The 12,135-nt window shown below is 47.9% G+C and overlaps 1 protein-coding gene across 1 annotated transcript in view; it reads left to right on the forward strand.

Annotated features, from left to right (window-relative positions):
- The window catches only part of MKLN1 (muskelin 1), a 120,679-nt gene that overhangs the window by 101,203 nt on the left and 7,341 nt on the right, over positions 1-12,135 (forward strand). Inside the window, exons 14-16 of the mRNA XM_075345345.1 lie at positions 2,323-2,437; positions 3,807-3,946; positions 5,447-5,549. Of these exons, the coding sequence (XP_075201460.1) occupies positions 2,323-2,437; positions 3,807-3,946; positions 5,447-5,549 (358 nt within the window). The remainder of the gene's footprint in view (positions 1-2,322; positions 2,438-3,806; positions 3,947-5,446; positions 5,550-12,135) is intronic.

The raw sequence follows: 12,135 nt of genomic DNA on the forward strand, positions 1-12,135 counted from the left end.
CATTGTTGCCAAAAAGGCTCCTGGGCGCCTAAGAAGGGCCAGCAAACGCCAGGACCTTATCTTAAAACTGTTTCAGCTGTGGGATCGGACTACCAGCAGCGCCGAGCTAGCTCAGTAATGGCAGCAGGCTGGTGTGAGTGCGTCTGCACGCACTGTGAGGCGGAGACTCTTTGAGCAAGGCCTGGTTTCAAGGTGAGCAGCAAAGAAGCCACTTCTCTCCAGAAAGAACATCAGGGACCGACTGATATTCTGCAAAAGGTAGAGGCAGTGGACTGCTGAGGGCTGGGGTAAAGTCATTTTCTCAGATGAATCCCCTTTTCGATTGTTTGGGACATCTGGAAAACAGCTTATTAGGAGAAGAAGAGGTGAGCGCTACCACTAGTCTTGTTGCATGCCAACTGTTAAGCATCCTGAAACGATTCATGTGTGGGGTTGCTTCTCAGCCAAGGGAATCGGCTCACTCACAGTCTTGCCTAAAAACACAGCCATGAATAAAGAATGGTACCAGAATGTCCTCCAAGAGCAACTTCTCCCAACTGTCTAAGAGCAGTTTGGCGCCCAACAATGCCTTTTCCAGCATGATGGAGCACCTTGCCATAAAGCAAAGGTGATCACTAAATGGCTCATGGAACAAAACATAGAGATTTTGGGTCCATGGCCTGGAAACTCCCCAGATCTTAATCCCATTGAGAACTTGTGGGCAATCGTCAAGAGACGGGTGGACAAACAAAAACCAACAAATTCTGGCAAAATGCAAGCATTGCTTATGCAAGAATGGACAACTATCAGTCAGGATTTGATCCAGAAGTTGATTGAGAGCATGCCAGGGAGAATTGCAGAGGTCCTGAAGAAGGGTCAACATTGCAAATATTGACTTGCTGCATTAACTCATTCTAACTGTCAATATAACCTTTTGGTACTCATAATATGATTGCAATTATATTTCTGTATGTGATGTAAACATCAGACAAACACAATTAAAAACCAGAGGGCAACAGATCATGTGAAAATATAATTTGTCATTCTCAAAACTTTTTGTCCATGACTATACATGCATACATACATGCATACATACATGCATGCATACATGCATACATACATACATACATGCATACATACATACATGCATGCATACATACATACATACATACATACATACATACATACATACATACATACATACACTGAGCGATATAGATATATATATATTATACTGAGCACCTGCAACTATCTGATACTAGTTCTGACTATATTCCGTTAAAAAATACGGTAATAAGACGCCAATTACTATAGTATGTTTTCACTGTCCCTAATCTAGCCCTATCAATTAACACTAAATGATTTTTGATTCTTATTTTACCGCTATTTAAAAAAAACAACCGGATGCCGCTGAGTGATATGCGACACTTATCAGCGGCTGCAGGTTGCATTTATTTATTTTTTACATGGGCAAAAAAAAAACGAAAAAAAATTCCTGGCCAAAAGCGAGCAAAGAGGCTGATCAGCGATCGAACGCATCCTCTCCTGATCTATCTGGCACTTATTTACATTGCAGTAATAGTTTTGGATCCACACTGTTCTAAAAGTGGAAAACCCCTTTAAATGCGTTTCCAGTGTTATACATAACTGACTAATGCCATTCTAGTAGCATAACGCTACCAGCTTTTTCAATGTTTCTCCAGCCAGCTCCACACCATAAGAAATCTATTCTCAGCACTTTATCGCTCTGTGTAAGGCAGGGCTGCAAAACCTTCGACCCGGGTGCTACGTGCGGCATGTGATGCCATTCTGTGTGGCCACAACCTATGTCTCGACTGCTCTGTGTTCAGTAATGCTCATAAGCTATTTGGCAAAAAGGAGTCAGGATGACCATGCAATGAGTGCTGGTATCAATAGTGCTTAATAAGATCGCAGAGGACACTCTTTCTACAATGATGGAAGTTCCAGGATGAACCCCCACCCTGATAGAATGTATCATGTATAGTGGCTCAGTATTTAGCACTGTTGCTTTGCAGCGCTGGGGTCCCACCAAGGAAAACATCTGCAAGGAGTTTGTTCTCCCTATATTTCCCCCCCCCCCCCCCCCCCCCCCCCCCCTCCTGGTTCTCTAGTTTTCTGACTCCAAAGACATACTGATACAGAATCTAGATTGTGAGCCCAATGGGGACAGTGACAATCACGTCTGTAAAGTGCTGTGGAATTAATGGTGCTATGTGAGCAAGTGAACAAGAAATCATTTCACCAAGAACGTGTGTAAAATATATTTTAATGAAAATAAATGGACTTTTTTTTTTTAACCATTAAAAGGACTTCTTTTTATAGGTCTTGTGTCTATAAGAATGATCAGGCATCAAAAGAAAATCCAAACAAAAGCTTGCAGGAGGAAGAACCGTGTCCAAGATTTGCACACCAACTGGTTTATGATGAGCTACACAAGGTAGCCTTCTTTATGGTAAACTGTATAAACTACATTTCTTGTCATCCAGTTTCTTTGATATAGCTGTGTTGTTGGTAGTTAATATTGTCGACACTGCATGTTTCGGCCGGGGCCACACTGGGATTACTGCGATCCCCTCGCATGACACTCTGCTCACAGTACAGCAGAGCCAAGTGTCATGCTAGTGTCCCTGCAACTGAGGTCCGATAATGCGAGCGGACCTCATCTGCAGGGGTCGGGCCGGCACTGAGGAGGGGCGGGCCGGCTCTGCAGAGGGGCGATGGCCGACGCTGAGGAGGAGAGGGAGGGATTTATCTCCCTCTCATCCATTGCTGGCTATTGCCATTCTCGCACTGCACTCACGGTAAATCAGTGTACCACGAGTGCAGTGCAATTTTTTTCCTTCTCTTGCCCCATAGACTTGAATGGGTGCGAGAGAAACAAAGATCGCACTGCACCCGTAGCATGCTGCAACTGTTTTCTCGGTCTGATTAGGGCTGAGAAAATAATAGCTCAAGGGTGCTGGCACAGACTAATATTGGCACGAGTGGAATGCAACTTTTTTTTTTAATCGCACTTTACTCGCACAGATTTTCATGCCGTGTGGCTTAGGCCTTATAAGTATTCACATCCTGAGCGGCAGGCAGTAGCCCTGATCATTCTCCTGCTGACTTTGTGTGTAACAGCTAATGTGCCCATGCCGTCAGCAGCAGGGTAACGGATTCATTTCACAGCCCTCACCTAGCACGGGTTGTCCACCTTTGAGGATGTTGTCTTTTTTTTTTTGCATATAGTTTTGATGCTAAAAATCATTTTCAGTTGGATTTCATGAAGTAATCCTCTACTACTGCTGATTAATAACTAATTTTATCAAAACTACACTAAGTAACCTAGTAAGTGACATTGCTGGAATCTGGGTTTCTGCCCCTACGTTATGCCCCTACGTTATGCCCCTACGTTATGCCCCTACGTTATGCCCCTACGTTATGCCCCTACGTTATGCCCCTACGTTATGCCCCTCTCAGATAAGGTGATAAAAACCTGTTGACCATTCCCTTTTAACTGCACCTTCCCAACTGCTTGTTTTCCATTAGTCTTCCTCCTTCTCTGGCTCTCTGAAGCCAGAGCTGTCAAAGTAGAATAGGAGGGTGGAAATTGAGGGGGGAAGGGAGGAGGTGGGAAGGAGTATATGCATGATTCTTCCCACCATAATGCCCTGAGCACCTGCACTTGGAACGAACAGTCATTCTGTGCTTAGAGTCCCTACAGTACGTTCTACCACGAGGCAATCTCTCCTCTAGGCTTGTTCAGTACTCTATCAAACAGCCTTGACACATTTTGTTTGTACTGTTTTTATTTGCTATCACAGGTTCATTATCTTTTTGGAGGAAATCCAGGAAAATCCTGTTCACCGAAAATGCGATTAGATGACTTCTGGTCCTTGAAGTTATGTCGACCTTCCAAAGAGTACCTGCTAAGGCACTGTAAATACCTCATTAGAAAACACAGGTACTGAAAATCCACTCTTTAAAAGTTTTTTTTTTTTCATTTTTTTTTTTAATCGTTTCAATTGATGTATTTGGGGCTACAAATCATTTTTGTAGTTATGTTTCACTAAATATTTTGCACTGTGTGCATTCTGTTGGTGTTGCACTGTTGCTGGATACAGCATTAGTTGGGGGGGTTGGGTTAGAGACTCTCTGATTCATCCATTTGTTTTCACCAAAATTCTGGCATTGTTCTGACAAGTTGCAATATTTTTATACAACGCAGAGTTGTTAAACAAAAAATAAATGGCGACTTTTGGCATTTTTACTTTACTTTTGTCTTTTTTTTTCAAAAATAAGGGGTAAGACATAAATAGCTGTGGTATTTGTTTCACTAGAGCACGTATTCCAGTCAATGACTGGAATAAGATGTGGCACATCACTCTACTGATCTGTTAAGAGGTGTGTACCTTTTTATGAATCAAGGGCATCTGACTCAGTCACACACCCTCATCAGAACCCTGCTGGGGTTCATGTCGGTATTGTTGAATAGCGTCCTTTATCTTTAACACACAGTGTTGGGGACATGACTTTGTGCACACCTACTATGTCAATATTCGTTTCTCCTCCTACTCTTGTTAGTGCAGTTTTCCTCAGACTGCACAGCTCTCCAGTCCATAAAATGGCAGCTGGCGGAGGAGCATGTAACCTAATCAGTCCGTCAGCCTCCTCCAGTAGAAAAAAAACCCCTTCATATGAGAGCTGATTTTCTAGTGGTGGAGGTGGTGGATTGATCTGGTCAGATGCTCCTCCACCAGCAGCCATTGTATGGGCTGGATAGCTATGCAGTGTGTGATGAAAGCTTAACAATCACAGGAGTAGATATGTAAAACTGTATATAATGACAAAATCATGTCCACAACACCTCTGTTGAAGACCGTAGTCAACACCTTTAGGGCGAAGTACACACTGTCTCTGCACGCAGCGTACAGGACATGTTAGGAGTTTTTCCAACCTACACTGTAACGTTCCAATAGGCCCCCGTTCACTAGATGGAGGCCAAAAGTCTGTTCTTTCAGACTCCATCTGACTGTTCTAACACTTTAACTGTATAGGAAAGTGGGGCAGACTGTGCTTTCCTATACAGAGGGCCACTACAAAGAAACTTATACTGTGCGGCATACAGTGGGTCCCTATAGCAAACTGAAGCCTGTGTATCCATCCTGACACTGCTCATCGTCAACTTCCATGCTTCATTCATATTCCCACTGTCAGTCGGTTGCATTAGAGTTGTTGACCCATGTGTGGTGTGGCACGGCACTGCTGAGCATCTGTGTGAATGGAGGCTAGTGGCATAATTGCAGGAACGGTAGGGACCACCTTAGTGTTGGCTTTAGCCATGTGAGTGGGGAAGGTTCATAGGTAAGTGGGTTTTTTTTCCTAACTTTTTTCTTCTTGAACAAATGTTAGAACATCACACAATTTTATTCAGTTGAATGTTCTAATGAAATAACTGTTATAGGTTTGAAGAACGTGCTCAGACAGAGCCGCTTAGTGCATTAAAATACCTGCAGAATGACCTATTTGTCACTGTGGATCATTCAGACCCTGAAGAGACAAAAGAGGTGAGGAAAACTGATTTTTCTACTTGTTCTCATGTGAAAGCAATATGTCTTCTCTGCACTACGGGTTTCTTTTATGATTTGTTTCTGCCATATGGATGTGTATAATAAGTTTTTTCCACTGTGAAATGTAAAAGGATATTGGCAAAATGTCCACTTCTGTAAAATGCCTTCAATTTTGAGGGTTATCTGATCCATTAGACCAGCAGTCCCCAACCTTTCTTACCTTGAGAGCCACATTGGCTATCCACTTCCAGCTCCCACTCTTTCCTCACAGTAGTGACTCCGAACCCACCATTACAGGTGTGGTAATAGCCAAAGCTTCCCCATAGGAGGCACACTGATGCCTTCTTCCCTTGTCTCATATAGGCAGCATATTTTCATCCTAGGGTTCACATTTTCCATCTGTTCTTCCCATATCGGGCACACTCGCCATACTATTACATCTATTGGTAGCTTCAAGCAATAATGTCCTCTTATCTCTATCTTACAATATTTATTTCCTCTGTTGGCCCTGTATTTGCCCATATGTCTGGAGACCTCTTCATTAGCTTGTAACCCATATGTCTGGAGACCTCTTCATAGCTTGTAAGCATTGGACGCTAGCAATGGAACAGTAGGGTTAGTACCATTTCCAGTCAAACTTGAACTTGCTTTGTAAACTGCACAGTGGCAGTGACCCGGTGAGGAATAAGTGGCCTCATGGAATTTATGTAGGTGGCCTCCTCATGAGCCCCGTGCTCTTGTACTAGGCTGCTGGTAGCCTGAAAGCATTAAGTGCGCGTGAGAGATGGTCACAGATTCTCCTGTGGCACGGAACAGTGGACACCCAGTAGGCCTCCAGCATCATGAAAACCGTGGACTTGATCACTGGCACCATATGCTGTTAACCAATTTAAAGGCATCTAGGACTTACCTCACGAGGGGTTATTTTTTTTCTGCATATTTGATAGAAACTGTGAAGGAGTCTCCAATGCAAGTGTGAGAGAAGGTTAAAGGGATTCTGTCACCAGGTTTTTGCCACCTAATCTGAGAGCAGCATAATGTAGGGTGATCCTGATTCCAGCGATTTATCACTTACCGGGCTGCTTAGTGTAGTTTTGATATAATTACTGATTAATCAACAGTAGATTATCATTAGAGGACTACTTGGTGTGCTGTCAGGTAGTCCAGCATATTCATGAGCTCTGTATAACTGCTTGATTTGCAGCAGAGAAAACCTTGATTTTATCGAAATGACAGCAAACAGCTCAGTAAGTGACACATCGCTGGAATCGGGGTCCCTGTCTCTAATTATGCTGCTCTCAGATGGGGGACCAAAAACCTGGTGACAGATTCCCTTTAAAGTCAATATACATTGTTATTTCTTTTTCGCTCTATTGGGAGACCCAGACAATTGGGTGTATAGGCTATGCCTCCGGAGGCCGCACAAAGTACTACACTTAAAAGTGTTAGGCCCCTCCCCTTCTGCCAATACACCCCCCGTGCTCCCACGGGCTGCTCAGTTTTTGCTTTGTGCGAAGGAGGTCAGACACGCACAGCACAGCTCCACAGATTAGTCAGCAGCAGCTGCTGACTATGTCGGATGGAAGAAAAGTGGGCCCATATAGGGCCCCCAGCATGCTCCCTTCTCACCCCACTTTTGTCGGCGGTGTTGTTAAGGTTGAGGTATCCATTGCGGGTACGGCGGCTGGAGCCCACATGCCTGTTTTTCCTTCCCCATCCCCCTTAGGGCTCTGGGTGAAGTGGGATCTTATCGGTCTCCAGGCACTGAGACCGGGCTTCATCCACAACTCCTGTGGAGCCTGATGGATAGGAGCCGATACCGTTCAGGGACATGGCCCTGCATCTTAAAGGTACTCTGTATCCCTATGGGGACCGCGCACGGCATCACCTCAGCTTTGCTGGGTGTGCTAGTGCACCGGGGACCGCGGCGCTGACCGGGTCTATATGTGCCATTACACACTCAGCGTCGCTGAGTGTGTTTATATGTAAGGGCTACCGCACTGACCGCCGTTGCCACGGGACACTGCGGCGCGGCTGGGACTTGTAGTTCGCCGGGGACTTTCACGCGACCGCACTTTTACGGCGGCCGCGTTTATTACTACAGTCCCCGGCTTCATTGCGGCCTAGTTTCCCTTTTTTTCTCCCGCCCTCAGCCCTGACAGGCAGGGGAAGGGCGGGACGCTGCACGGAGCGAGCAGCAATGAGGGCTGGAGTATGATTTACATGCTCCACTCCCCTCACTGTACAAAGTATGAGCGCCCGTTTCGCGCTCTTTCTAGGCCACGCCCACAGCTTCCTCAGCTCGTCAGGACGCCGCAGCCATTCCTGTCAGCTCCACCGACGCTGCAGAGAGGGACATATTCATGGGAGACCCAGTCACGGTCTCTGGTGGCCTCACAACCGCTTAGGCGGCTGGTAAACAGCACATGTGGTGCTAGCCCCATGGTGCTGTATTGTATGGGTACATTATTTGTGTACTGTATATAATTTACACTGTATGAGCACAGTTCTTTCTGGCTATATACCCTATTGTGTTACTCAGGGAAAACTATAGCATGGCGCCCATAAAAGGCAGGGGTGCCAAAACACAGGCTTATTATGTTGCCTGCGCCGCATGTAAGACCCAGCTACAGGCAGGTTCCACTGACCCTCATTGTGTACAGTGTTCGACCCCTGTGACACTTCCTCAGCCGGATCCTCTGCTAAGAGGGGCCCAGGGGGAGCCACCTGTTGACACTGTCCAGGTGACGGGGACTGAGTTTGCAGCCTTTAAGGATCAACTCTCTGAGACTATGGCTAAGATACTAGAAGCCTTGCAGTCCAGACCGGTATCTCAGCAAAGGGACTCTGTTGAATCATTGTTCCCTGACCCCCCTCAGTTGGACCAACAATGTCCTCACGGGGTATCTCATACATCCCAGACGGAGGGTTCGGACTTAGAACCTAGCCCCAGATCGTCTAAGCGAGCCCGCTTAGAATTTCCCTCGACATCATATTGTTTAGGGTCTCAGCGGGGGGATTCTCTGGTTGATGATGCGGAAACAGCTGATCAGGATTCTGATCCTGGGAGCGCTCTCAATCTTAATTCTCCAGACGGGGACGCCATAGTGAATGATCTTATTGCATCCATTCATCAGTTGCTGGATATTCTTCCCTCAGCCCCTCCGGCGGAGGAGTCTGATTCTCAGCAGGAGAAATTTCGCTTCAGGTTCCCCAAGCGTACACAGAGTATGTTTCTAGACCACTCTGATTTCAGAGAGGCAATCCAGAATCACCATGCTTGTCCGGATAAGCGTTTCTCTAAGCGCCTTAAGGATACACGTTATCCTTTTTCCCCGGAAGTGGTTAAAGGTTGGATTCAATGTCCCAAAGTGGATCCTCCAATCTCCAGACTGGCGGCTAGATCCATACTTGCAGTGGAAGATGGGGCCTCGCTTAAAGATGCCACTGACAGGCAGATGGAGCTCTGGATGAAATCCATCTATGAAGCTATCGGAGCTTCTTTTGCCCCAGCATTCGCAGCCGTATGGGCGCTACAAGCTATATCAGCAGGTCAAGCGAAAATTGAAGCGGCCGCGCCACAAGTGGCTTCCATTACCTCCCAGACCTCGGCAATTGCGTCTTACGCTATGAATGCTGTCCTGGACTCTGTGAGCCGTACGGCAGTTGCGACCGCCAATTCGGTAGTAGTCCGCAGGGCCTTGTGGCTACGGGAGTGGAAGGCAGATTCCGCTTCCAAAAAAGCGTTTAACCGGTTTGCCAATTTCTGGCGACAGGCTCTTTGGCGAGCGCCTGGATGAAATCATCAAACAATCCAAGGGAAAGGATACATCCTTACCCCAGCCCAAGCAGAACCTCTCCCAACAGAGGTGAGGGCAGTCGAGGTTCGGTCCTTTCGGGGCGCGGGCAGGTCCCAATTCTCCTCGTCCAAAAGGTCTCAGAAAGAACAAAGGAACTCTGATGCATGGCTGTCTAAGTCACGTCCTAAAAAGGCCATTGGGAGCACCGCTAACAAAGCGGCTGCCTCATGACTTCTACCTCCTCTAGTAGCATCCTCGGTCGGTGGCAGGCTCTCCCGCTTTTGCGACACCTGGCTGCCACAAATAAAAGACCGCTGGGTGAGAGACATTCTGTCTCACGGTTACAAGATAGAGTTCATCTCTCGTCCCCCGACTCGATTCTTCAGGTCTTCTCCGCCTCCCGAGAGAGCCGAGGCTCTTCTGCAGGCGCTGGGCACTCTGAAGGCAGAAGGAGTGGTGGTCCCTGTTCCTCTTCATCAACAGGGCCAGGGTTTTTACTCCAACTTGTTTGTGGTCCCAAAGAAGGACGGGTCTTTCCGTCCTGTCCTAGACCTGAAACTTCTCAACAAACACGTAAAGACCAGGCGGTTCCGGATGGAATCCCTTCGCTCCGTCATCGCCTCAATGTCCCAAGGAGATTTCCTTGCATCGATCGATATCAAAGATGCTTATCTCCACGTTCCGATTGCCCCAGAGCACCAGCGCTTCTTGCGCTTCGCCATAGGAAACGAACACCTGCAGTTCGTGGCACTGCCATTCGGCCTGGCAACAGCCCCACGGGTTTTCACCAAGGTTATGGCTACTGTAGTAGCGGTCCTCCATTCTCAGGGTCACTCGGTGATCCCGTACTTGGACGATCTGTTGATCAAGGCACCCTCTCTAGAGGCATGCCAACACAACCTCGACGCTACCCTGGAGACTCTCCAGAGTTTCGGGTGGATCATCAATTTTCCAAAGTCAAATCTGACACCGGCCCAATCGCTCACATACCTTGGCATGGAGTTTCATACCCTCTCAGCGATAGTGAAGCTTCCGCTGATCAAGCAGCGGTCACTACAGACAGGGGTACAATCTCTCCTTCAAGGCCAGTCACACCCCTTGAGGCGCCTCATGCACTTCCTGGGGAAGATGGTGGCAGCAATGGAAGCAGTCCCTTTCGCGCAGTTTCACCTGCGTCCTCTTCAATGGGACATCCTACGCAAATGGGACAGGAAGCCGACGTCCCTCGACAGGACCGTCTCCCTCTCTCAGGCGACCAAAGCTTCCCTTCGGTGGTGGCTTCTTCCCACTTCATTGTCGAAGGGGAAATCCTTCCTACCCCCATCCTGGGAAGTAGTCACGACGGACGCAAGTCTGTCAGGGTGGGGAGCGGTTTTTTTCTCCACCACAGGACTCAGGGTACGTGGACCCGGCATGAGTCCTCGCTTCAGATCAATGTTCTGGAAATTCGGGCAGTGTATCTTGCCCTGAAAGCGTTCCAGCAGTGGCTGGAAGGCAAGCAGATCCGAATTCAGTCGGACAATTCTACAGCGGTGGCATACATCAACCACCAAGGCGGCACACGCAGTCGACAAGCCTTCCAGGAAGTCCGGCGGATTTTGATGTGGGTGGAAGCCACGGCCTCCACCATATCCGCAGTTCACATCCCAGGCGTGGAAAACTGGGAAGCAGATTATCTCAGTCGCCAGGGCATGGACGCAGGGGAATGGTCCCTTCACCCGGACGTGTTTCAGGAGATCTGTTGCCGCTGGGGGGTGCCGGACGTCGACCTCATGGCGTCCCGGCACAACAACAAGGTACCAACGTTCATGGCACGGTCTCAAGATCCCAGAGCTCTGGCGGCAGACGCCTTAGTTCAGGATTGGTCGCAGTTTCAGCTCCCTTATGTGTTTCCTCCGCTGGCACTGTTGCCCAGAGTGTTACGCAAGATCAGGGCCGACTGCCGCCGCGCCATCCTCGTCGCTCCAGACTGGCCGAGGAGGTCGTGGTACCCGGATCTGTGGCATCTCACGGTCGGCCAACCGTGGGCACTACCAGACCGACCAGACTTGCTGTCTCAAGGGCCGTTTTTCCATCTGAATTCTGCGGCCCTCAACCTGACTAAGTGGCCATTGAGTCCTGGATCCTAGCGTCTTCAGGGTTATCTCAAGAAGTCATTGCCACTATGAGACAGGCTAGGAAACCAACGTCCGCCAAGATTTATCACAGGACGTGGAAAATTTTCCTGTCGTGGTGCTCTGCTCAGGGTTTTTCTCCCTGGCCATTTGCATTACCTACTTTTCTGTCCTTCCTTCAATCTGGACGGGAAAAGGGTTTGTCGCTCGGTTCCCTTAAGGGACAATTTTCAGCGCTCTGTGTTTTCCCAGAAGCGCCTAGCTAGACTTCCACAGGTACGCACGTTCCTGCAGGGTGTTTGTCACATCGTTCCGCCTTACAAGCGGCCGTTAGAACCCTGGGATCTAAACAGGGTGCTGATGGTTCTTCAGAAACCACCATTCGAGCCAATGAGAGATATTTCTCTCTCACGCCTTTCGCAGAAAGTGGTTTTTCTAGTAGCAGTCACTTCACTTCGGAGAGTGTCTGAGCTAGCAGCGTTGTCGTGCAAAGCCCCTTTTCTGGTTTTTTCACCAGGACAAGGTGGTTCTACGTCCGGTTCCGGAGTTTCTCCCTAAGGTGGTACCCCCCTTTCATCTCAATCAGGATATTTCCTTACCCTCTATTTATCCTCATCCACTTCACCAATGTGAAAAGGATTTGCACTTGTTAGATCTGGTGAAAGCACT

Source organism: Anomaloglossus baeobatrachus, chromosome 4 (genome assembly GCF_048569485.1).
Source record: "Anomaloglossus baeobatrachus isolate aAnoBae1 chromosome 4, aAnoBae1.hap1, whole genome shotgun sequence".
Taxonomy (NCBI): Eukaryota; Metazoa; Chordata; class Amphibia; order Anura; family Aromobatidae; genus Anomaloglossus; species Anomaloglossus baeobatrachus.